This window comes from Neoarius graeffei, chromosome 1 (genome assembly GCF_027579695.1).
Source record: "Neoarius graeffei isolate fNeoGra1 chromosome 1, fNeoGra1.pri, whole genome shotgun sequence".
NCBI lineage: Eukaryota > Metazoa > Chordata > Actinopteri > Siluriformes > Ariidae > Neoarius > Neoarius graeffei.
This window is the reverse complement of record NC_083569.1, coordinates 63,482,291-63,509,800: the sequence shown is the minus strand read 5'-3', so window position 1 is coordinate 63,509,800 and position 27,510 is coordinate 63,482,291. Positions and strand designations below refer to the sequence as shown.

The following is a 27,510-nucleotide window of genomic DNA, read 5'->3' as shown; positions in this document are numbered from 1 at the left end:
AATCAGTGTAATAAATTTAATCTTTTAAAATATCTCTTTCATACTGTGGACTATTTATTAAATAAAATTGGGTAGCACAAACAGTTTTCATAACAAAGCAATCATATCATAGCTGACACTTAGAGATAGCAAAGGAAAAGAAATCTAATAGAAACCTACACCTGTGTGTTCACTTCTTGAATGTGAGTTTAAATATAGAGTCAGGAAGTGAAGCAACCAGTTCACATATGGAATACAGATCATTGCGTCTTTGAATCAGAGATACTTGTTTTAATTCATATTTAATTTGTGCCTTTCTCAGGTACTTGCATGTTCTCATTATTTGTCATTTTCTTACTTCCTGCTACTTCTCTCTCTCTCTCTCACACACACACACAGAGAGAGAGAGAGAGAGAGAGAGAGGAGGCAGCAGCGTCAGAAGTGGCACATGCTGAGTAACATACCAACTTGACAACTACCAGCATAAAGGTACATTCTTTAATAGCCTTTTAATTTATACATGACATCATTACGTTTGCTGTCTGAAGCTGTCTTTAAGGATTTAACAGTCTGTAAAGGTCACACTTTTATAATCATTTGCAGAAAATGTTGGTGAAACCTTTTGTTATTGATGGCTTGTGCTGGGTTTGATATGATTGGGTGCACTTTTATCTCAGTTAAAAGGACATGATGACTTTCAGGACAGTAAATACAGGATAATAGATAAATGTATGTTTACAGAGAGGTGTACATCAGACAAATGTCTGCTTGATGCATTGTTGTATACTTATTATTTTTATCTATCTGTGGATAAATGTTTTAGCAAACAATGCATAATTTTTGTAGAACTGAGTAAAAATACAAAACCAATCAGATTATGCAAAAATAGAGTCTCTTTAATGGCTGATTGTATCTGGTGCTAGGTTTCCTGCTTATGCTGTAAATATTGCTATTTAGGGGGGGGGGGGGGGGGTTAAATAAGAGTTTAAAAAAAATAACGGAGTAGGTTTTTTTTTTTTTTTTTAAAGATATCCAAAGAGGAAATGGTTTATAATCACATCACTGACCTAAGCGTAGTTCCTCATTATCAGATTATTGTTCAGGGGGAATTTCTAAGATACTTTTTTAGAGTAGTGTTGCAAAACCAAGCAGGAAATGAGAGCATGCCTACAGCAACAGTCAGCTAAACTGTTACTCACAATATGCAAATATATCACTGTCTTTCTTTTATTAAATCTGAAACACAGATCACAAGTTTGTGTGATAAATCATACAACATAGACATATTAATATAAAAAAAAAAAAGATTACATACATTTCTCAGTCCAGGTATGATACTAACACTGTGGCAATACTAAATCAATACTGGAACGTTTATCTCTCTTCCTCTGTTTTTCCTTTCAGATGGAGTTTGCCTGCAGTCATGTTGTCTGTAACTGGAGGCCTGAAAGTCTAGCAGAAGGTAAGACCTTGGTATTCTAGTCAACCCAAAATTAGATAATGTTGTAAATCTATTTTTTTTTAATATCCTGCTGAATGGATGCAAGTTTCACATCAAAATATTCCTTAAATGTATAAAACACTCAGAGAAAAAAGTAAATAATGTGATTGTATCAGTTATAGTCATAATTCAAATAAACTTTTGCATTGTGAAAGAAAATAATTTACAAATCGAACATTGTAAATTGTACCCAGTATAGCTAATTTATTTATTTATTTTTCTCCCCCGATCCTTCATTGCCTCATTGTGGTTCTCAGGTCTTTCCTCCACGCTACCCTCCGGTTTGTCCAGAAAAAAATCAGAACATCCTTACGACAACCGCATTGCTGTCATTCCAAAACCTAGTGAGTTCCTGGCATCCTCAGTGCTCCATATGGACTTTATTCTTTATTCAGTTTGTCGTTATTTCTGTCGGGTGGTGTTATTTTTTTTATTTTTTTTAAATTGTGAGATGTTTTCTCAAATTTTACTTTATATTAGATTTAGTAGTATTAGTAATAGCAAATAGATTTATTTAAATTATATTCTTATTTGCTACCTTCACCTTCATTACTTTGTCATTAATGTCATCATCCCCACTCTGCTCAGTCCTGTGTAGTGTTTTAAATGTCATGTTAAAAAAAAAGCTTTCATAGCAAAGTTAAGTTGATAAGTTCAAATAAAAAAACTTTCACTTCCTGTAGTGGGTGTAGGAACAAAGATGTAATGAAAGACTTTCCAGAAAGTGGGTGATCAGAGAACAAAATATCCTTTTACTGGAAATATGAAATTTTCTTACTATATGTTAATGCTGAGAGAATTTTTAATGGACTTTGGGATTTTAAAATGTCTTTTATCTACAGCTCCTCCTATAACACCACCACCTGTACCTCCTCGTCGCTCGACACAGAAACGCACCCAACCCATTTCAATGCCGCCTCCAGTGCCACCTCGAGGTGAGAAAACAACTACGCACACTTCATTGATTTGATACATGCAGCGTGTTTCAAAGAATTTGATATCATTTCACAATCTAATAACTTTGCCAATTCTCGTTCAATTGACCTCAAATTTTAACAGCATGTGTGGAAACAGGTCAAAATTTTATGTTTAATGTTTTTTGTTTTTATCTTTTTAGGTATAAAAATGCCATTCACTGAAAAAGAAAAGGCGTTTTGTGTGTTAGAGTACACTCGAACACAGTCAAACAAGACTGTGCAGCGTGCATTTACAGTATGAGAGAGTTCTCTAAAAATCCACCAACTGCAATGCAGATTTGGACACGGGGACAAAAAGTTCAAAGAGGAAGGGTGTGTGTGTGTCAGTGTCTCAGGCGGCGCGCATACTGAAGATTTGTAAAAATTGTTCATGGAATCCATATACCTTTTGAATTTCTCATTCAAATTTTGAGGAATAAATCTTATATTGCTCAACATTAAGCCTGTTCAGTTTCATTTGCCTGGACTATGTAGTTTCTGAGATATCTACATCTCAAATAATATCATGTTTTTTGAAACACCCTGTATATTAGGACATTTGGTAATTAATATTGTGGGTTTAGCAGCTACTTATGTAATTTTTTAGTTTGTATAAGTAATGTACGTAAATCTTCTTCCTCACTCTAAGGATTGGAGGGTAAAGGACAGGCCAGTATTAAAGCCAATGTCAATGTGGTATTACTCAAGGTAGGGAGTCTTGTGGACATAAACAAAGGTGAGCTCTTAATTGTTATACATGTGCAGGTGTGTGTTAGGCTTAGATTATACTTATTCTTGGACTAATTTACACAATCAATGTGCATTTGGTCCCAGACAACTGTTAATAAATGAACAGCATTTTCTATTTAATTACTAACACAAGTGACCTTTTCTCAGCATCCAGTATACAGAGCATTCAGAAACCAGTGCACTGTGGGAAATGTAGAGCCATCATGTCATCTGTGAGCAACTCACAAACCAACCCAAATACATCGGTAAGTGGCTACCGAATCAACCTTTTGGAGATTTACTGTGTATATTTATAATGCTTGAAAATTAACTGTGTGTTTGTATATGACTACTGTTATTTTCTCCCTCTCTCTCTCGCTCTCTTTCCAGACATGGTCTTGTGAGTTTTGTGGTAATCAGAATGTCCTCTCTCAGAGTGAGTTAAAAATGGGCCGTTCTCCTCTGTGGACTCCGCCAGGCAGAGATGTCCTCTATGTAGATGAGGAGATAGACGCAGACTATGTGAACCTAGAGGACATGCTGGTGGTCTTCTGTGTGGACATTTCTGGTAGCATGAGCGTCACATCAGAGGTTACTTGTCCTCTAGCCTAAAAGTTTTCCCTTATGTTCATTCAATTCAATGTTTATTGTGGCTTCTCTTCCGAGGAAACTGATTTTGTTTTTCTCTCTTTGTCTCTTGCGCCACCATTTTTCATGTCTTTATTTCTCAATCTGTCACTCACTCAGGTATCTCCTGGTAACAGCATGAGATCACCAACCTATGTATCACGGTTGCAGGTGATTAGTAACTCTATTGCCGCCCTTTCCAAATAAAACTATCAATGCTATCACTGACTCCCAGTATATCCCAGTGTGAAGTGTCTCCAGAGTATGTCAGTTGTTTGGAGAAGTGAAGCGGTTATCTGTATTCTCCAGTCTAGGTTTTACCCTGGAGATGGTTGTAGACCTCCCACAATTTGAGTATTTGCAAACTGTTGAAGTTTGTTTGGGTGGCAGTGGTTAGTCTTGCTCTAGTTTGAGCCTGAGCTCAGGTTACTGTACGTGTTGAGTTTCACATGTCCTCATTGGTTTCCTCTGGGTTTTCAGGGTGGTTTGGCTACTCTAAATTGCCCCAAGTTGTTTGAATGTGTGTATAATGGTCTGCGATCGATTCGCATCCTCTCCACATTGTACTCACATCTTACGCTTTGATCCTGAGATAGGCTCCAGAACTACGGTCACTTTGACCAGGTTACTGAAGATCAATGAATGAATGAAGCCAGCTGTTTCTTGTTGCTATTTGCTAAATATAAATACTCCTGTAATTGTTTTATATATTCCATGCAGATGGATAATTGACCATTTCTTTGTTTTGTTGACAGGGTGTCCAAGAGGCCCTACAGTTGGCGCTGTCCTCGTTGCTAAAATCATCACCTCACCGTCGAGTAGCACTGGTCACTTTTAATGATGAGGTAATAATAATAATAGAGCGGCGCAGTAGTGTAGTGATTAGCACTGTCGCCTCACAGCAAGAAGGTTCTAGGTTCGAGCCCAGTAGCTGATGGGGGCCTTTCTGTGTGGAGTTTGCATGTTCTCCCCGTGTCTGTGTGGGTTTCCTCTGGGTGCTCCGGTTTCCCCCACAGTCCAAAGACATGCAGGTTAGGCTAATTGGTGGCTCTAAATTGACCGTAGGTGTGAATGTGAGTTGGTTGTTTGTCTCTATGTGTCAGCCCTGCGATGACCTGGCAACTTGTCCAGGGTGTACCCCACCTCTCGCCCATAGTCAGCTGGGATAGGCTCCAGCTTGCCCGTGACCCTGCACAGGATAAGCGGTTATGGATAATGGGGGAGGGATAATAAATAAATAAATAAAGTGTCTCAAAGAAAATAGACAAAACTTGGCAAAATCAGTGCAGTACACAAATTTTCTAGTGAAACTATCTTTCTGACAAAAGGCCTTCATCAGCTGGATAAGCAGCATGCTTCTAAACACATATCAGTGGTGTATCAAAATATTATGTAAAAAAGAAAAAAAAGACTGAAATTTCATTTAATTATCTGCAGCTGGATGGACTGCAAACATCTGTTAGACAAAAAGTGACATTTTGATTAAATCAGGTGTGAAAATTTCTCTTTGTGTTGCAACATGTATGTCAATGACTGGCAATAAAATTAATAATATAAAATTTTAATATTTAATATCTACTTACGCCAATATATCCTATTTCTTCCACCCACTGCAGAGCTGTCCTCAGATCAGTGTCATCACCATTGATACCATTGCCATAGAAATGCCTGCAAACGTTTATTAATGATAAGTCATCACTGTGTGGGTTTGTGTCGTCAGGTGACGGTGTACGGAGACGGTACAGGAGTTCCTCTGTGTCTGCGGGACTGGGCTCTGGTAGATTATGATCATGTGAGAGAGCAGGGAGAGAACTACGCCACACCACACTGCATTGCTGAGACTTTCCAGTGCCTCACACAAAAAGTCAAAGAGTGAGTAGATGTCCATACATTTTATCATAGAATTTTACTCGTTCGCTTCATTCACCTCTCTCTCTGTCCATCAAAATCCGAATGATGTTATTCTCTATTGCATGTCAGAAGTGGACATTTAATACATAAGGGAAAAAATAAATAATAAGGCTACACCTTTCTCAGTGTTACATCATTACTTCATTGGGTATTGAAGCAAAATGTCTGAGTTCAAAAGAATCCTCAGAAAAGTCTTCTGTCCTGATATTGAATAAATCAGGGCAACTATCATTACCATGCAAAGAAGAAAGCCAACCTAGTGAACCATGAGTGTGTATGGCAGTGAGAAAAACACCACAACAGCACACATTTAATCAACGATGGTCCAATAAATTCCAACGTTTTATCAAGTGGCCAAATACCTTGCTGTGTTAGCTAACAGTAAGGGTTAGTGTCAAGGTTACTTGTGGTGGTTGCAGCTCTGTTGATGTATGGCATTTGAAAACTGCTGATGTTTGTTTTGCAGCAGTTTTGGTTACTTCCTTTAATTGGAGACTTGTGCTTTCACTTAAGAATCTCGGCTTGATGTAATTTACCTCACTCCTTTGCACTATTCCGCACTACCTTATCTTAACAGCTGCTAGTTTGTTTATACTGCTTATTTCATGTTTCATGTTTACCTGCCATATCTCAAGTGCCCTTGACTGTTTGGTTATTTGAACCAATTTGTGTGTGTGTGTATATATATATATATATATATATATATATATATATATATATATATATATATATATATATATATATATTTGTGTGTGTGTGTATATATATATATATATATATATATAGATAGATAGATAGATAGATAGATAGATAGATAGATAGATAGATAGATACACACACACACATATATATATTGTGTGTGTGTATATATATATATATATGTGTGTGTGTGTGTGTGTGTGTGTGTGTGTATATATGAGTGTTTAGTCTACGTCTAGTTCATATCTAGAGTGTTTATACTGTTTATATTGTCTGAGTGTTTAGTCTGTGTGTAGTTCTTATCTAGTGTTTATACTGTTTATATTGTTTGTCTGAGTGTTTAGTCTATGTCTAGTTCCTATCTAGAGTGTTTAGTTTATATTGCTGTTTGTTTGTTTTTTCAATTATTCTATTTTTATTTATTGCATTACCTGTTTGCACTGTGGGTCAGAGAGGACTGAAATTTCATCTGTGCTGTATGTCGAGCATGTATAGCATATTTGACAATAAAGTTGACTTGACTACATCATGAATCAAGCCTTGTTTGAATCGTCTGTGGCTATAGAACGTCTACCTTATATTTTTAAACGGTCTTAGTGGCTGCTGTGTGCTCAGGAATGATCATTTTGGGAATGTTTATTGTGACTTAGTGCTTGAATACTTCATTTTAAGAAGTACGCTCTTGAAAAAGAGGTCCTCATAACTTCTGTGGAGAGTTAGGTGTTCTCGTTTTCTAAAATACTGTAGGTCTATTTGGAATCATTTGTTATAGGGTTCAACATAGAAACTTTTCTGGGTGCCTGGAAATGATAGAACCCTTTTACAGTGCTACGTGGAAGTTTTTTTTCAACAGTTATCCCATTTTTTTTTTTTTTTAGCTAGATTGCCGTTTGTAGGGGAGGAAGTTGGTTGGACCGAAATGTGGTTTCTGTTTCTTTTTTGCACTTCTACAGTTACTATAAATCCACACCTTCTAATGCCTTGTGCTTGCTATATTGAATTTTGTATTTTATAATGCACTGTTCTTTATTTTATAATAATTGTTTATGAGATGGTATTTGATACTTGCTGTTCTTGAGTTTTGTACATTTATATGCATTTTAATGTTACATGTTAGCAACACGTCTGCCTCTCCACAAGCATTTCAATGTACATACAAATCCTTGACATCCTGTGCAATTGATAAACAAATGACTTTGAATAAATGCATGTACAGCCACCAGTAGTGGCCTTAATTGCAAGAAAGAAGAGTGACGGGATGTTTCCTGATATCAGCATTGTAACAGGTTTACTCATTTTGAGTTTCATGTTGTTAGTGACAAGCTCACTGTGTCTACCACTTTTAAAATGTAAAAAAAAAAAAAATCTCAATCTTTATTTTGTGTTATTCCAGATTAAGAGAGCATGGAGCCACAGCGCTTGGCCCGGCAGCACTGATCTCTGTTGCTATGGCCTCTCAGTTTCCAGGTTCAAAGGTGAGCTTTCAGTGTGTACTAATATTGCCAATAATTCTGTCATATTAAAGGAAAAATGCAACCAATAATGCAATTATGGCACATGTAGTCAGTGAGGGGTCTGAAGTTTGCTCTCTTTGATATCACTGTGACAAAAGAAAGACTTGGGTAGGAGGTATGATTAGAATTATACATGACAGGAAGTTGTTTAAATTATAATTCATAGATATTTCATTGAATTTTATTTGTCAATGAATTATGTCACTGAAACAAAAGGTGACATCTCAGAATTGTGATGAATTACGCATGCAATTTGCACAATGCTCAGCTGGTTCCCTTTTTGTTAGTTACATGAGAATAGTAGCTTTAATGGCATTTAGCAGACGCTCTTATCCAGAGCGACATACAACATGCTTAGAGCAGCCTGGGGAGCAGCTGGGGGCCTTGCTCAAGGGCACTTTAGCCATTCCTGCTGGTCCAGGAAATCGAACCAGTGATCTTTTAGTCCCAAAGCTGTTTCTCTAACCATTAGGCCATGGCTTCCCCTAAGAAACATTTCTTGGATCATTGTCTATACATGTTTGGTAAAAGAAAAAAAACATTTCATTTCTGGCTTACTTTCTTTAAGCTTTTTCCCCCCTTGCTTTCTTTCTTTAAGTCCTGTTCTATATATTTGTTTGTAGGTCATAATTTGTACAGATGGACAGGCCAACATAGGCCTGGGCCAGTTAGAACAGGAATCTGCAGCTTCAGTATATTTCTACAACCAGTTAGCCAGTCATGCAGCAGAAAAAGGGTGAGTCACAAATCTCTTCTGTAATCAAAATGTTCAGTTATTATTTACAACCCTGAATTAAATTGTTCTCCAATGGGCCCAGCCAATTAATTTTGAAAATATTTTTTGTAAATAGTAGTAGTAATAAAAAGTGGTTACGGTTGTGTGCAGAGTGATTGTGTCAGTGATGACATTTGAGGGTGAAGACTGCAGCCTGGCAGAAGTGGGAAAACTGGCTGACCACACTGGAGGCAGGGTGAGTGAGCTACAGACTATATTAGGGTCAGGCTGTCCATAAACACCTTTTGATTCTGAAACTATCATCAACCTTAAAAAAAACGAGTGAATTATATTTAAGCAGTATTGCACAAGCAGCGGTGCTGTTATGCTGAATATTCAGTATATCAACACGATCGCAGGTATGATATTGCTTTTATACAACAGTGAAATGTACCAGTCCTGTTTTAGTAAATATCAGCACAGCCCCTTGTCCAATCACATTAGTGGACCAGAACTAACTGTTGGGTCTGATTGGTCAGCAGGTGTTGATTAATTTTCTGTAACAGCAGTTCTGACAATAGTGCCAGCTGTAACTGAAATCACGGTTTATCATAATGCGATCTTTCTAATACTATATTGCTTCTATAATAACAGCCAATTCACAAAAACTTGTATGGCAGACACTCCACAATAATCTATTGCTGGGTTTCACGTGATGTCACATCCGCCTCGTTAGTTATTCAAAACTTTAGCTGGTGGTCTACCAAAGCTCAGTTGACAAAGTGTTACATTGTTTTTAGCTTGCTTGAATCGATCAAACGGTGAAACTGAAGTTTCTTCAGGGTTTCCCGTGAACTAATAAAAAAGGGTGAACGAACACAGGATTTCACAAAAAGACGTCGAGAAAGGTGGCTTTTGAACCTCTCTCTGAAATCGAAGGGAACAGAGTCGAAGCATGCTCAAGTTTGCAGTGATTGCTTCATGAAAGGTTTGTATCTCCCTCTCAGCTATGTCCTTAGTGTTTTCTAAGTACTTTTCTTGCCATGTGTCGTTATTTTACGGTACTTTTTTTTAGTCATGAAGCGTTAAAGTCTCCAGCTGTTTCTTTGCTTTCTCCTCACAAAGTCCATATGCATGAAGGTCGCGACAAAATTCTTACCCAGCCATACAGTTACAGCGCACCATGATCGCGTCTCTGTTTTGTTTAACTAAGATCCAGGACTTTAAAGGGGTTTCTGATGATCTTTGTGAATGATTGGCCTGAGAGATAAGAGCCAACACAAGTGAGACTCGAGCAAACTGTTGTTTGTTTACACTTCAACTTGCAGCGCTTCGTTGTAAAGACGTGAACGAAAAGCTTAATAAAACCATACTTACACAGGCAAAAACAATACAGGATTCATTCAGCAATGACTTGATACCGAGGTCCTTTACCCAGCCACATACAAAAAAGTTGTAAGCCTCCATACTCTTCCACGCTTTCATCTGTTTTTCAGTGTAGAAGGATGTCTGCAACACCAGATAGTTGGAGATGTCGGGGAACTCGACTGAAGGGTGGTTTTCAAGATCGTATGACAAATCCTTCTTTCCCAGACTGTAGGGGTCGATTCCATTGCACATAGCAATCTTCTGAATATATCTAAAGCAAGCAGTGGCTTCTAGATTACGAGCGTACTCTGTTATTGCTAGTAGTTTGCACTGTGGCTCCCTTTAGACCACCAGCTATTTCACTTTCAGTAAAACCGCTAAGAAAAGTCACGTGACTGAAACCCAGCAACACCTAAAAATAAATGGATTACCAATAATGTTGTTATTTAAGCGGATACGCGGTAGAAGATGGATGGATGTATTTTGACTATTTTCTACATTGTAGAACAATACTGAAGACATCAAAACTATGAAATAACATACGGAGCATATATGGAATTACGTGGTAAAGAATAAAAAACAGAATACAACCCCGATTCCAAAAAAGTTGGGGCAAAGTACAAATTGTAAATAAAAACGGAATGCAATGATGTGGAAGTTTCAAAATTCCATATTTTATTCAGAATAGAACATAGATGACATATCAAATGTTTAAACTGAGAAAATGTATCATTTAAAGAGAAAAATTAGGTGATTTTAAATTTTATGACAACACATCTCAAAAAAGTTGGGACAAGGCCATGTTTACCACTGTGAGACATCCCCTTTTCTCTTTACAACAGTCTGTAAACGTCTGGGGACTGAGGAGACAAGTTGCTCAAGTTTAGGGATAGGAATGTTAACCCATTCTTGTCTAATGTAGGATTCTAGTTACTCAACTGTCTTAGGTCTTTTTTGTCGTATCTTCCGTTTTATGATGCGCCAAATGTTTTCTATGGGTGAAAGATCTGGACTGCAGGCTGGCCAGTTCAGTACCCGGACCCTTCTTCTATGCAGCCATGATGCTGTAATTGATGCAGTGTGGGGTTTGGCATTGTCATGTTGGAAAATGCAAGGTCTTCCCTGAAAGAGACGTCATCTGGATGGGAGCATATGTTGCTCTAGAACCTGGATATACCTTTCAGCATTGATGGTGTCTTTCCAGATGTGTAAGCTGCCCATGCCACACACACTAATGCAACCCCATACCATCAGAGATGCAGGCTTCTGAACTGAGCGCTGATAACAACTTGGGTCGTCCTTCTCCTCTTTAGTCCGAATGACACGGCGTCCCTGATTTCCATAAAGAACTTCAAATTTTGATTCATCTGACCACAGAACAGTTTTCCACTTTGCCACAGTCCATTTTAAATGAGCCTTGGCCCAGAGAAGATGTCTGCGCTTCTGGATCGTGTTTAGATACGGCTTCTTCTTTGAACTATAGAGTTTTAGCTGGCAACAGCGGATGGCACGGTGGATTGTGTTCACAGAAAATGTTCTCTGGAAATATTCCTGAGCCCATTTTGTGATTTCCAATACAGAAGCATGCCTGTATGTGATGCAGTGCCGTCTAAGGGCCCGAAGATCATGGGCACCCAGTATGGTTTTCTGGCCTTGACCCTTACGCACAGAGATTCTTCCAGATTCTCTGAATCTTTTGATGATATTATGCACTGTAGATGATGATATGTTCAATCTCTTTGCAATTTTACACTGTCGAACTCCTTTCTGATATTGCTCCACTATTTGTCGGCGCAGAATTAGGGGGATTGGTGATCCTCTTCCCATCTTTACTTCTGAGAGCCGCTGCCACTCCAAGATGCTCTTTTTATACCCAGTCATGTTAATGACCTATTGCCAGTTGACCTAATGAGTTGCAATTTGGTCCTCCAGCTGTTCCTTTTTTGTACCTTTAACTTTTCCAGCCTCTTTTTGCCCCCGTCCCAACTTTTTTGAGATGTGTTGCTGTCATGAAATTTCAAATGAGCCAATATTTGGCATGAAATTTCAAAATGTCTCATTTTCGACATTTGATATGTTGTCTATGTTCTATTGTGAATACAATATCAGTTTTTGAGATTTGTAAATTATTGCATTCCGTTTTTATTTACAATTTGTACTTTGTCCCAAGTTTTTTGGAATCGGGGTTGTATATTTAATGATTTAGATTCTTCAGAGTAGCTACTGTCTACCTTGATTTTATAGATATAAATTTGTAATATTGTCTGCTTTTTATTTATGATATTTGATGGCTGGTGCTTTAAACTGTAACTGACATTTCTTAGGTAACTGACATTTTCTTGAATTTGATTATTTTTCATGGTCTTCTACCCACTCAAACAGGATGTAACTCAGAACAGTGATATGGCTGCATATGGGTGCTTTCCTCTCTTTCTAGATCAACAGAGTCAACATTTGTACAGTCGGATCAGAAATTCAGAATGCGCTGACTGACAACATCTTAGCAACTAATGTTGAGGCAATGCTGCTTGCACCTAACGGCGTGTGAGTATCAGTTACTCCTAGAGAAAACTTCTCATTGTAACTTAAAAGGTAATAACACTTTATTTGTAGGTTGGCTCAAAAACAGTAGTTGTGGTTTGATGAGAAAGGATCGTCTTTAGACTGTATAAAATGCAATATATCCGACTTGCATTTATGAAATCAAGTTATTAGAAAACTGAAGAATGAAACTAAAACTAAATCGCTTTCAAGAGGATGTTTATTTTTAGTTCAGTAGAGTTTTCTTTCCTGTTTTTTGTTTTGTTTTGTTCCCCCCCTGTTTCTATAGTGTGCTTCCACCTGAGCTAATGGCTTTTAGCATTTTGGTCCTGTAGGTATTACCCTTTTGAGGAGGAAAACCACAGGCTGGTGAGAGAGATTGGAAATGTCACAAGTGGAGTCGAGATCACTTTCCAGTTTGCTGTCAAACCAGACAGAGTTGAGAGTAAGTGAAGAGAAAAGCTTTCAAGTGTAAAAAAGATTGAGGTACTACTCACCAAATTATTTATTTAAAATTATTATTTCTGGGGGCCGCAGAGTGGTGAAGCTGTTATCACTGTCGCCTCACAGAAAGAAGGTTCTGGGTTCAAAACTCACAGCTGACTGGATCCTTTCTGTGTGGAGTTTGCATGTTCTCCCCATGCTTGCGTGGGTTTTCTTTTGGCCCTTTTCCACTACCCTTTTTCAGCTCGCTTCAGCTCACTTCAGCCCGACACGGCTTGCGTTTCGACTACCAAAGAACAGCACGACTCAGCTCGCTTCAGCCCTGTTTAGCCCCTAAAACTCGCACGGTTTTGGAGTGGGGCTGAAGCGAGCCAAACCGAGCCGAGTGAGGCTGGGGGCGTGAGCAGACACTCCCCTGTGCACTGATTGGTGAGGAGGAGTGTCCTCACACGCCCACACACGCCCCGCAAGCACGCTGGGATCTGTAAACACCGTAAACCCGGAAGAAGAAGAATTACGAATTTCTGAAGCCTTATGCGCCTCGCCTCATCTATACGCTCTTGCCAGTATCTGTTGGTGTTGTCGGTGACAACAAGCCACAGACCCAAGACCAGCAACACTAACGACTCCATGTCCTCCATGTTTATTGTTTACTATTCGGGTCGTGAGACTACCACTTAAAAGCTCACTGATGTCACTGTTTGCGCTGCTTAACGACATCACCTGACGTCCACCCACTTTCGCTAACTCCACCCAATGTGTCCACCCACGTCCAGCCAGCACGTTTCAGCGCAGTTGTAGTCGAAATGCAACTCCAACAGCCTCGCTCAGCTCGACTCAGCCCAACTCAGCACGGCACGGCTCAGCCCGACTCAGCTGCGTTTGTAGTGGAAAAGCGGCATTTGAGTACTCCAGTTTCATTGCATAGTCCAAATACATGCAGATGAGGTCAACTGGCTACTCTAAAATTGCCCATTGATGTGAATGTGAGTGGTTGTTTGTCGCAGTGTTGGCCCTGCAATAGATTGGTGGCCTGCCCAGGGTGTACCCCACCTCTCACCTGACATAAGCTGGGATTGGCTCCAGCTTCCCTCATGAATTAGTGATGAGTGATGAATTAGCGGTATAGATAATGGATGGATAGAAAGTTATTTCTGCCTTTAATTTATTTAGCTGTATATACAGTATTTCTTTTATTTTTTTTACAGCAGCCTTGTTTGTTTATTCTCATTACCCATTTTATTTGTCATTTTCTTTCCTTTTTTCCAATTACTAAAGTATACAGGTATGACAGCAAAAAATCATGCTAAAGTATCAAATGGTCATATTTTGTGCAGGTTTCCAGAGAAGAGATCGAGTTCCCTTCCAGCTGCAGCTGTCTTTCAAAACTCGAGATTTGAAGAAAGTAACCAGAGTCATAACTCAGCAGAAGCGTGTGACCACCAGCAGGTAGCGCTGCACACAGAAATGCACAAATATTGTAAGAAATGAATCCAGTTAAGACAGAATTCACACGGTTGCTCTGTGTACAGTTGGGTGTGGGCAGGGAGCCTGAACATGGCTGTGCTGGGTGTTCACTGTGCCCAGCTATGTGCCCGACTCACCATGGAGGGCAGGATCCAGGAGGCTCAATGTCAACTCAAAGCCCAGCAGGACCTCCTCAAAGACATCAGGTGTGTTTGTGTCGGGGGGTGTGCTGAATCTGTGCCTTATGGCGGTGAAACCTGTCCGTAATGAAAAGTTTTAATTGCAGTCTTAAGCCTTTAGAATTTTCTGTATTTCTGCATAAATATGACATAAAACATCAGATTTTCACACAAGTCCTAAAAGTAGATAAAGAGAACCCAGTTAAACAAATGAGACAAAAAATATTATACTTGGTCATTTATTTATTTACTGAGGAAAACGATCCAATATTACATATCTGTGAGTGGCAAAAGTATGTGAACCTTTGCTTTCAGTATCTGGTGTGACCCCCTTGTGTAGCAATAACTGCAACTAAACGTTTCCGGTAACTGTTGATCAGTCCTGCACACCGGCTTGGAGGAATTTTAGCCCATTCCTCCGTACAGAACAGCTTCAACTCTGGGATGTTGGTGGGTTTCCTCACATGAACTGCTCGCTTCAGGTCCTTCCACAACATTTCGATTGGATTAAGGTCAGGACTTTGACTTGGCCATTCCAAAACATTAACTTTATTCTTCTTTAACCATTCTTTGGTAGAACGACTTGTGTGCTTAGGGTCGTTGTCTTGCTGCATGACCCACTTTCTCTTGAGCTTCAGTTCATGGACAGATGTCCTGACATTTTTCCTTTACAATTCACTGGTATAATTCAGAATTCATTGTTCCATCAATGATGGCAAGCTATCCTGGCCCAAATGCAGCAAAACAGGCCCAAACCATGATACTACCACCACCATGTTTCACAGATGGGATAAGGTTCTTATGCTGGAATGCAGTGTTTTCCTTTCTCCAGACATAACGCTTCTCATTTAAACCAAAAAGTTCTATTTTGGTCTCATCCGTCCACAAAACATTTTTCCAATAGCCTTCTGGCTTGTCCACGTAATCTTTAGCAAACTGCAGATGAGCAGCAATGTTCTTTTTGGAGAGCAGTGGCTTTCTCCTTGCAACCCTGCCATGCACACCATTGGTGTTCAGTGTTCTCCTGATGGTGGACTCATGAACATTAACATTAGTCAATGTGAGAGAGGCCTTCAGTTGCTTAGAAGTTACCCTGGGGTCCTTTGTGACCTCGCTGACTATTACACGCCTTGCTCTTGGAGTGATCTTTGTTGGTCGACCACTCCTGGGGAGGGTAACAATGGTCTTGAATTTCCTCCATTTGTACACAATCTGTCTGACTGTGGATTGGTGGAGTCCAAAGTCTTTAGAGATGGTTTTGTAACCTTTTCCAGCCTGATGAGCATCAACAACGCTTTTTCTGAGGTCCTCAGAAATCTCCTTTGTTCGTGCCATGATACACTTCCACATACATGTTGTGAAGATCAGACTTTGATAGATCCCTGTTCTTTAAATAAAACAGGGTGCCCACTCGAACCTGATTTCAATCAATGGGATGACAAACACCTGACTCTAATTTCACCTTCAAATTAACTGCTAAACCTAGAGGTTCACATACTTTTGCCACTCACAGATATGGAATATTGGATCATTTTCCTCAATAAATAAATGACCAAGTATAATATTTTTCTCTCATTTGTTTAACTGGGTTCTCTATCTACTTTTAGGACTCGTGTGAAAATCTGATGATGTTTTAGGTCATATTTATGCAGAAATATAGAAAATTCTAAAGGGTTCACAAACTTTCAAGCACCACTGTTTGTGTATGTGTGTGTATGTGTGTGTGTATATATATATATATATATATATATATATATATATATATATATATATATGTATGTATGTATGTATGTATGTGTGTGTGTGTGTATTAATTAATTAAAAGCTTGTGTATTTAACTTGAGTATACATTTATAAACTCTCATTTAATGTGTTGAACAGTGAACAGAAGCCAAGTCCTAAAGAAGAAAGTATCTATGGAAACTGGATCAGTACCATGAGTATGATCTGCGAAGACCTGAACCCAGATACACAGGTCAGAACACACGCCCTCTCCACCAATTACACACATTTTAAATTTTAGAAGTCAAGTCAAATGGGTTTTTATTGTCATTCCTCTATATAGCTTGTATCCATTGGAATGAAATGGCATTTCTCCAGGGCCATGGTGCAACACACAACAGTACATAAGACTACACAAAGTGCAAACAGACAACAGTGTGTGATGAGTATAGGACAATAACTATACGGAACGTGAATTGTAAATTATTGAGTAGTGTATCAGAAACATATGTAGTGTGTACAAGTAGCTTGTTAATATTTATTTTGGCAAATCAACTAAGACTTTGGCAGAACATCCAAAAATGTATTTAATTTTATTACGGAATTTCCAAGAAATTAAAAAAAAACATCCAATCCTGAGTGTCATTGTACAAATTTCCATTGCTACACCAGATGTCTATCACATTCATCTTATTGTATATACATAAACATATACCACACATGCACCTAGTTATACACAATTATATCCCTCATCAAAATATTCCCATGCAGGGATTGGCCAAGGATGGCTTACGTGACACATAAAATAGTTCCACCATTGACTAAGCAATGTATCTCGTGACATCAAAAATTTAAAAAATGGATATGGTGTGTGTGTCAGTTATGGTATATCCTGGATATCATGAACTGGTGTCACAATTGCAAGCTATACAGCCGACTTGAGTCACAGCTGTGGCTCCGTGAGCATTTGTGTGTGTGTAGTGCTCCATATCATAATGCCTAGCGAGGCAGGCAATAGCATGGTATATTGCACATGCACCAGTCGACGGTCGCGCCGACATAAACAACAAACATGGCTGCCTCCAGTGAGTTTATGCCGAGATTCAATCTTAAAAGTAGACAGCCTATCGATTTCATAAAATTGGTGAAATTTAGTTCCCTCTGAAGGTTGGTCATTGTGATGCATGTTTATTTTTGTAATATCTTTAAAAAAAAAACAGGCCATTATGTGGCTGGGAAGTTATTTAATTTGAGGGGTTCCATAGCAAGTAATGTGCATGAAATCACTCACTTCGCGCAGTCAAGCAGACAGAGGAAGTCCGTGCACATGTCCGTGTGCACATGAGGAGTCGTCGTCGCCATCGTCTTCAACTTTTGGGTTTTATGGCAGCTGGCATCCAGCATTGCATTACTGCCATCTAGAGGTTTACCTTTGACCGCGCACTGACAGTTACATCATTCTGCCACTAAACAAACAGCTGATCACACCGAGGTGCTCGCTGACCGCCGATATTCATTAGTTTGGTCCTGCGTTTCCTCTCCTTCGCAACATAACGTCTTTTCTTTTTGCTTTCCGTTACTGTAGTCAGGACTGAAATTTCATCTGTGCTGTATGTCGAGCATGTATAGCATATTTGACAATAAAGTTGACTTGACTTTCACGTTTCATTTGTACACTCACGTCAACCATTGTTCTCTCCTGTTTCAAATTTGTATCCCCCAATGCCTTGCACGAATGAGGAAAGCCCTCCACGTCATGCATGACATAGCATCTTGAATGAGGTCACGGTGAAGCAAGAAAAAAAATGGCGGCGAATTTAGGGTCAGATGGCTCTAAATTCATTAATTGTTCTTTTAGGAAAAAAAAAGTAATAAAATTGGAAGTCTGTGATTCGAATTCAGTAGCTTTTGGTCTACTAAAATAAAATAATTAGGTGTCAGGAAAATTCTTTTTATGACCTAAACATAAAAAAATCTGAAAGGCAGTATACCTTTAACACTTTTAATTTGGAATTTTTTGATGAGGGGTATAAATCAAATATATCATGCACTGAGAGCCACCTGGAATTATGGATTCTCTTCGGTGACTGGCATAGTACTATTTGCACCCCTCAGAAAACAGTACTATGTCAGTCACCGAAGAGAATCCATAATTTCAACCGGGGCCTCTCAGTGCATGGGATATTTGATTGTTTCCAGAGACAAAGTAGCATTTGTCTGCAACTATCCGCTCATGCACTTGAGATGAAAATCTACGGTACGTTGCTATCAGGTTATGGTTGCAATGTTGGTGAACTTTCCCCTACTTGATTTTTTTTTTCCAGGGTAACAGAGGCAGCACTACCATTTCTGCCAAAAGAACACTTTCCACAGTAAGTTTTAGAAGGTTACATACTACTATCTATATCTGTCTTTTTCTTTTTCTTTCACATTCGCTGCTGTTTGGCTCAACAGATTTTCTTTCTTTCAGGGTTTGTCAGACGAGGCAGCAAATGTGGTGTACCAGATGAAGAGGGCAACAAGTGTGGGCCAGAAGGAAGAGAAGACAGCTATGTTAGAAAGCTGAGCAGAAAGTGGACTTATTGTCAGAACAGTAGTGACTAACAGCAGAGGCCTCAGTAATGGAATATTTTGTGTCATACTGGTTAGTAGGCAGGGAATCCCTGTTAACATCTGTAATTAAATTATGGAGCCTACAGGCAACCGTACTTGTATTTATCTAAAGATTCTAACAAAATGCATTGTTTTAATGTATTTCTGAACAAAAAATATATCTAGATGCACATTTTTCTCATTACAGTATCGGGAAAAGGACATGATGCAGACTTGGCCTCGTTATGTTGAATGCTGTTGTGAATAAGATCGTTTAAAGGTCTGTCATATAGTCCAAGTTTGGGCAAAATTGTTTTGGTTCGGTGCAATGGTGGCTTTCTAAAGCAATTAGTATTTCATTAAGAACTTTACGTTTTAATTTTTCATGAGGTCTTATTTCAATAACTCCTAGCTCACTGACTGACATGGATTTTGCTGTACACCACAGTTTATTTTGTAAGTATTTAAATGACCTGACTGGACAGCATGGTGGCTCAGTGAATACTATAGGCACATCACAGCTCCAGAGCTTGATCCTGAGGGTCTGTATAGAGTTCATGTTCTCCCTGTGTCTACGTGAGTTTCTTTTACATACACTATATGGCCAAAAGTATGTGGGCAACTGACCATCACACCCATATGTGAGCCTTCCTCAAACTTTTACCACAAACTTGGATGCACACAATTGTATAGAATGTCTGGATGCTGTACCTTTTAAGATCTCCATTCAGTAGAACTAAGGGGCTCGAACATGTTGCAGCATGACAATGGGCCGGTCACAAAGCAAGGTATAAATCTGGGATGGGATCTTTCAAAAAGCACATATGGGTGTGATGGTCAGATGTCTGCAATTTTTTGGCCGTAGAGAGCTCTACAATAAAAAAATATATACATAACCCAACCTGAGTGTATGAGTATGGGGGTGTTTGTGTGTGATGCCCTGCAGTGGACCAATGACCCTATCCAGCATGATTTTCCTGCCTTGCTCACATTATTTCTGGGATAGGATCCAGAGCCACCACAGCCTTGAGGGGAGGTGCAGGGGAAAGGAAAACAAATCATGAATGCCACTTAAAACGTTTTAAAAAGATATATTTTTGTGTATTTTAAAATATTTTAATAAATGATTTTGATTTTCTATCATCAAAAACTTTAAAGTTTGTGTTCCAAATCTTATGTAATTAGATTTAAAGCAACACTGGGTAGAAATTTTACCTTAAAATATCAGCTTCAAAATTATTTTGATGGCAACATTGACTTATAATAGGAAGAATGGCTTGTTTTCCATTTTGAGTACATGTCCAGTTCACCAGTTATAGCACCATGTAACTGGTAACGCGTCCCTGAGACATCTTGTGAGAACTGTGTAATGCTTTAGGATGCTATGAGAATTGCATCACACTTTGGCACCTGCCAGCTTCCAAAAATCAGCCAGCAGCACTCCTCATCGAGGAGAAAAGACCAAAGAAGATGCGGTCAGAGGAAGCCAGGAAGAGAAAATGAGAGCATGACCAAGCAAAAGACTGGACAAGAGTAAATTTTTTGATTGGATTTTACTTGTTGCTGAGAGCTTAGAGTGATTAAAAAGCTATCAGACGGACACTGAGCTGGGCTTGTTTCTGTTGAAATAGTAAGTAATAGCACATACATTTAGGCACTGCCTAAAAGCGGAGCTCCTGATGAGTGTATGAGCAAAATATTTGCAAAGGCACAAAATCGACCTGAAATAGAATACTACTATTATAGCATATGAACCATCGAATTGTGTAGGGTCGTGCATTTCACATCAGTAAATTGCTGCATTGTCTTGTGACAGTGATACCAATAATGAGATACGCATTACAATTATGAATATATATTTATTCCTTTCTTTGACACTGCATGCCATGCACCAGAAACAACAGCATGACATTTATTATGGTGTAACACTGCTGGGTGCCTGGTGGGCAGCAGTGAACCAGCGCTTTCACTTTACATCATTACTACATAGTTACGATCGAATATCAAACTTGATCTGTCAAATACTTGTTTGGTTACATCTTTCACATACACATGCTTTGGAGCTCAGCGCTGCAGAGTGCCACTAGAACTAATTAGTATACACCTGTTTCTGATTAGAGTGCAATCACAGCACATACAGTTGTGTTCAAAATAATAGCAGTGTGTTTAAAAACGTGAGTAAAGCTCAAAATCCTTATAATAGTTTTTATTTCCATGTATTGGGAACACTGCACATTATATTCTACATCAAAACATGAAGAAAAATGTATGAATATTTTAATTACTTTACAGAAAATGAAGAAAAATGAACATTGGGCTGTTCAAAAAAATAGCAGTGTCTGCATTTTTCATTACAAACTCCAAATATTTACTGTATAAACTGAAAAAATCTTAAGGATTTAGTATTCCTGTGAATCACTAAACTAATATTTAGTTGTATAACCACGGTTTCTGAGAACTTCTGGCACCTGTGAACAAGTATTCCAGCCCAGGATGATTTGACAACATTCCACAATTCCTCTGCATTTCTTGGTTTTGCCTCAGAAACAGCATTTTTGATGTCACCCCACAAGTTTTCTATCGGATTAAGGTCCGGGGATTGGGCTGGCCACTCCATAACTTTCATTTTGTTGGTCTTGAACCCTGATGCTGCTCACTTACTGGTGTGTTTGGGGTCGTTGTCTTGTTGAAACACCCATTTCAAGGGCATTTCCTCTTCAGCATAAGGCAACATGACCTCTTCAAGTATTTTGATATATGCAAACTGATCCATGATCCCTGGTATACGATAAATGGGCCCAACACCACAGTAAGAGAAACATTCCCATATCATGATGCTTGCACCACCATGCTTCACTGTCTTCAGAGTGTACTGTGGCTTGAATTCAGTGTTTGGGGGTCATCTGAAAAACTGTCTGTGGCCCTAGGACCCAAAAAGAACAATTTTACTTTCATCAGTCCACAAAATGTTTTTCAATTTCTCTTTAGGCCAGTCGATGTGTTCTTTGGCAAATTGTATCCTCTTCAGCACGTCTTTTTTTTTAACAGTGGAACTTTGTGGGGGCTTCTTGCCGATAGATTAGCTTCACACAGGCATCTTCTAATTGTCACAGTACTCACAGGTAACTTCAGACCGTCTTTGAACACTCTGGAGCTGATCATTGGCTGAGTCTTTGCCATTCTGGCTATTCTTCGATCCATTCGAATGGTAGTCTTCTGTTTTCTTCCACGTCTCTCTGGTTTTGCTATCCATTTTAAAGCACTGGAGATCATTTTAGCTGAGCAGCCCATCATTTTCTGCACTTCTTTACAGTATATGTTTTACCTCTCCAATCAACGTTTTAATCAAAGCACGCTGTTCTTCTGAACAATGTCTGGAATGACCCATGTTTCTCATGTTTTCAGAGAGAAATGCATGTATAACGTGCTGGCTTCATCCTTAAATTAGGGCCACCTGACTGACATCTGTTTTTTCACAGAATGAATGATCTCACTAATTAAACTCCACACTGCTATTATTTTGAACATGTCCCTTTCACTTAATTATTCGATTACACAGACTCAGGAGCATGCATATCATAAATGTTGGGTCTGTTGGTTTTCTATGACTCTACTACACCTACTGGTAAATTATTTGCCATGTAGTAATATAATTTCCACCAAATACAGTGATTGATCTGGTTAGTCGTGTTGGACTGCTATTATTTTGAACACAAGTGTACATATAAGGACTCTCAGTAACACACAGACTTTGTGAAAGCCTTGTATTTTGAATTGCTTTTCTGGTTTTGACTCTGTGTTTTTGGACTGTGAGTATTGTATTACCTTTGATATCCTGTCTGTGCCTCACTTGACCACGGCCTATTATTCTACGCCGCCTTTATCTCCGTTTTGGATCTGTCTGCTTGTGTGTTTTCAGTTAAACTCTTCCTGCACTTACATCCGTCTATCGCCCTTACATGACAGAAACTGTCAACTGCCCAACAAGCTGGTGGATGAATAAAACTGTTTTAACTGGCTTTATATGAAACTGTTGTGAATGTTTTCTGTAAAATGTGTTAATAAATAATCCCACATAATTTTTTTAAAAAGCAAATTAAAAATAAGCGCTGGATTAAAAACCCAGATTTATCAAGATGCAAATTTCATTGTCCGGTGGTCAAGTGTTTATGAGATGTTGCCTGACACTTACGATCAGGTTCCCTGTGGTGGTACATGTACATACGTATGTACTAGTGCATCTCAAAAAATTAGAATATTGTGAAAAAGTTCAATATTTTCCATCAGTTATTTAAGAAAGTGAAAATGTTATATATTATAGACTCATTACACATAAACTAAAATGTTTCAAGCATTTTTCTATTTTAATTTTAATCAGTATGGCATACAGTACAAAAACATAAAAAAACCATCTCAAAATATTAGAATATTTCATATCGAGTTTGAGTAAAACAGTATGAACACAGTGTATCTCTCAGTCTAGCTCAGTACACACAACCACAATCATGGGGAAGACTGCTGGCTTGACTGTTGTCCAGAAGATGATCACTGATGCCCTCCACAAGGAGGGTAAGCCACAAAAGGTCATTGCTGAAAAGGGTGGCTGGAAAAGGTGCACAAGCAACAGGGATGGCCGCAGTCTTGAGAGGATTGTCAAGAAAAGTTAATTCAAGAACTTGGGAGAGCTTCACAAGGAGTGGACTGAGGCTGGTGTCAGTGTATTAAGACCCATCATGAACAGACATCTTCAAGAAAGGGGATACAACTTTTACATTCCTAAAATCAAGCTACTCCTGAGCCAGAGACAATGTCAGAAGTGTCTTATCTGGGCTAAGGAGAGAAAGAAATGGACTGTTGCTCAGTGGTCCAAAGTCCTCTTTTCAGATGAAAGTACATTTTGCATTTAATTTGGAAATCATGGTTCTAGAGCCTGGAGGAAGAGTGGAGAGGCACAGAATCCAAGGTGTTTGAAGCCCAGTGTGAAGTTTTCACAGTCTGTGATGATTTGGGGTGCCATGTCATCTGATGGTGTTGGTCCACTGTATTTTATCAAGTTCAAAGTCAACACAGCCATCTACCAGGAGATTTTAGAGCACTTCATGCTTCCATCTGCTGACGAGCTTTTTGGAGATGCTGATTTCCTTTTCCAGCAGGACTTAGCACCTACCCACAGTGCCAAAACTACTACCAAATGGTTTGCTGACCATGATATTACTGTGTTTGATTGGCCAGCCAACTTGCCTGACCTGAACCCCATAGAGAATCTATGGGGTATTGTCAAGAGGAAGATGAGAAACACCCGACCCAAAAATACAGACACACTGAAGGCCACTATCAAAGCAACCTGGGCTTCAATAACACCTCAGCAGTGCCACAGACTGATCACCTCCATGCCACACTGCATTGATACAGTAATTCATGGTAAAGGAGCCCCAACCAAGTATTGAGTGTATAAATGAATATACTTTTCAGAAGTTGGACATTTCTGTATTGTAAATCCTTTTTTTTATTGATCTTAGGGAATATTCTAATAATTTGAGATACTGGATTTCTGATTTTCATGAGCTATAAGCCATAATCATCAAAATTAAAACAAAAAAGGCTTTAAATATTTCACTTTACATGTAATGAATATAGAATATATGAAAGTTTACCTTTCTGAATTCATCTCATCTCATTATCTCTAGCCGCTTTATCCTTCTACAGAGTCGCAGGCAAGCTGGACCCTATCCCAGCTGACTACGGGCGAAAGGCAGGGTACACCCTGGACAAGTCTCCAGGTCATCACAGGGCTGACACATAGACACAGACAACCATTCACACTCACATTCACACCTACGGTCAATTTAGAGTCACCAGTTAACCTAACCTGCATGTCTTTGGACTGTGGGGGAAACCGGAGCACCCGGAGGAAACCCACGCGGACACGGGGAGAACATGCAAACTCCACACAGAAAGGCCCTCGCTGGCCCCGGGGCTCGAACCCAGGACCTTCTTGCTGTGAGGCGACAGCGCTAACCACTACACCACCGTGCCACCCCCTTTCTGAATTAAATTATGAAAAAAGAAACTTTTTCATGGTATTCTAATTTCTTGAGATGCACTAGTACATGCGGACATTGAATGGTCAAGACATCAAAAATCAGGTTGATGCATTACCATATTCTCTTAAGTATGAGGCTCTGCTCTGTGCACACAAGGAGCTCCACTATTACATTAGCTGCCTTGCTGTGTGTTGCGTTTGTTACACTTGCTTGATGTTTGGCTGATTAGCAAAGTTGTCAACTCACTAGCTTTTGATCCTAAGCCAAATCCATCCATTTCAACAGAGGTTTAGCCGCTAACTACATCTCAAGGTGATGTTAGCAAACTTACTAGATAACACTCAGATATCAGTTCTGGTAATAAGTGCTCTTGCACTGGTTGCTATCTAGCTTTGTTAGCAATCTTACCACCCAAGTTTGCATCACTTTGTGTCACAGGCATCCAAGTTATGTAAGATTAAGTTAGTTATCTAGTTGTTCTTTGTGTATCATCATCCTCCAGCATTAGATATGTCTGTGTTAGTACGGCTCTGGTTATGTTAGCTTAGCCTGCTACTGTTCTGAGTTGTGTGCAATACTTGTGCAAATTTTGACTGCAGCATGGCAAAAGAGAAAAAAATCTGAGCATGCATGTTTAATTCAGGACGTAAGTAGTGGATGTCTCATGGCTAATGGGAAAACAATGACACTGACAGCAGAGTGTACAACCCTGCTGATCTTATTTATGAAAGAATTCAATGTAGGCTGTAACCTTATTGTTATTCCGGTCTCACAGAGATTTGTAGTTTTTCCAGAAGATAAAAATCATCTAATCTCAGTCATGTCTCAAGCTAGCATAAAAATAAAAATTTAATCTCATGCCAAGGGGCGGCACGGTGGTGTAGTGGTTAGCACTGTTGCTTCACAGCAAGAAGGTCCTGGGTTCAAGCCCAGCGGCCAGCAAGGGCCTTTCTGTGTGGAGTTTGCATGTTCTCCCCATGTCTGCATGGGTTTCCTACGGGTGCTCTGGTTTCCCCCCAGTCCAAAGACATGCAGGTTAGGTTAATTGGTGGCTCTAAATTGACCATAGATGTGAATGTGAGAGTGAATGGTTGTTTGTCTCTGTGTCAGCCCTGCGATACCCTGCCTCTCGCCCATAGTCAGCTGGGATAGGCTTCAGCTTGCCTGCGACCCTGTAGAACAGGATAAGCGGCTACAGATAATGGATGGATGGATGGATGGATCTCATGCCAAAACATTTGGTCAGTCTTTGTTAAGATCACATCAAATAATCCTTGAAAGCTTGCAAATGTGCAAATCTATCTCAACTCGCCTGTAATAGATTATCCTGACCAATGTATATTATGGATAATATATGCGTATATCATGTCAATTACACACACAATCCACGTTCAAAAGCTTAGAAAACAATGTATAAGGCCTGAAAATGCAAACACGGTATTTCAGCAAAACTAAAACTTTGTTATTCTTTTCACAATCAATAAAACTATGTGGTCGTTTTTGTGCAAAATCCTGTAATAATATTTTACCTTGTCAGTCGCCATGGTTCTTTGGCTTTAAGGATATGGAATCTGTAGGAGTAAAATAAGCAAAAGAAAACAGGCCAATAATTTTCATTGTTGTATGAATTATCAGTGATGCTACCTGCTAACTTCAATCCCCAGTGTTTCCAACCCAGAGTGTTGGATTAACACCATACAGTGTTTATATATGTCCAATTGAACACACATGAACTCTGAAAGTGTTAAATCAACACTGAGTGTTAATTAAACACTGGGGATTTTGGTGTGAAGTTCTGACTGGAAATGGAGCACATTTGAAATTTGAATCTCATCTTGTGAATGGAGCCATTGTTTATATTTCTACTGCCAAGTCATGTGTCCTTCTCATTATGCACACAGACAACAGCTCATACACAAATGTATTCAGAACCTGAGAAGCTACTATTTTTGTTCCTCGTGTATGTGAAAGTGAACTGCTGGTCCTAGTCTCGTTCTTTCAGAATTTTTTTTTTTTTCTGAAAGACTACAGAATACCCTTTGCTTTGAATTATGGCAGCTGAACTCACTGCAACCATTTTCTTGCTGGTCTCCCTTCATATGCCATATCTCTTCTCTCTTTGTGTCTGCATGGTTTAGAACCTCTAAACGTTCTCTCACATCACACACACACTCCCTCCATGAAATCATTCCACTGGCTTCCTGTTGCAGCATGAACCAAATTCAGTATTCTTTTCCTGGCATTCTATAGTTAACAGAATAAAATAGAACATTTAATATTAACAAGGACTTGTTGTGTATGATATCAAAAGGCTACAGCTAGAGGAACTGGACATCTTCCTGTATGTCATCCATAAACAAATCATTCAGACAAGTGGAGGAGAGAGGAAAGAGCTGTCATGAATAGGTTAAATCCAGACAGGTACCTATTTGGGATATTCCCCACAGGAGTTTCATAGCCTCAGACTATATAAAGAGGAGTTAAAGAGGAGCACAGAGCAGGGTTGTAGCTCGGGGGAGAGA

General features: G+C 39.1%; 1 protein-coding gene across 2 annotated transcripts; it reads left to right on the top strand.

Moving 5' to 3' along the window:
- Window positions 1–377: 377 nt before the first annotated feature.
- Window positions 378–20,094, top strand: si:dkey-9k7.3 (circularly permutated Ras protein 1). Of its 2 annotated transcripts, XR_009651401.1 has the most exons (21): window positions 378–468; window positions 1,384–1,441; window positions 1,738–1,824; window positions 2,323–2,415; window positions 3,086–3,172; window positions 3,334–3,431; window positions 3,556–3,756; window positions 3,913–3,963; window positions 4,548–4,637; window positions 5,513–5,664; window positions 7,796–7,877; window positions 8,540–8,652; window positions 8,803–8,887; window positions 12,437–12,543; window positions 12,876–12,985; window positions 14,322–14,433; window positions 14,517–14,657; window positions 16,512–16,605; window positions 18,677–18,724; window positions 18,823–18,996; window positions 19,153–20,094. XR_009651401.1 is itself a non-coding variant. In XM_060906185.1 (20 exons), exons 2-20 carry the CDS (start codon window positions 1,384–1,386, stop codon window positions 18,916–18,918), a joined length of 1,905 nt encoding a protein of 634 aa, XP_060762168.1. In that variant the 5' UTR covers window positions 378–468; the 3' UTR covers window positions 18,919–20,094. The 2 variants fall into 2 exon arrangements, 1 of the variants encoding a protein (XP_060762168.1); XM_060906185.1 differs by having other exon boundaries at window positions 18,823–20,094.
- The last annotated feature ends 7,416 nt before the right edge of the window (window positions 20,095–27,510 follow it).

What these genes read in the sequence shown, in the direction of transcription:
- si:dkey-9k7.3 (XM_060906185.1), top strand. Translation starts at nt 1,384, where the DNA reads ATGGAGTTTGCCTGCAGTCATGTTGTCTGTAACTGGAGGCCTGAAAGT. An exon ending in GCCTGAAAGTCTAGCAGAAG is followed by an intron (nt 1,442 to 1,737) that starts GTAAGACCTTGG and finishes TGTGGTTCTCAG; the next exon opens with GTCTTTCCTCCACGCTACCC. An exon ending in GACCTCCTCAAAGACATCAG is followed by an intron (nt 14,658 to 16,511) that starts GTGTGTTTGTGT and finishes TGTGTTGAACAG; the next exon opens with TGAACAGAAGCCAAGTCCTA.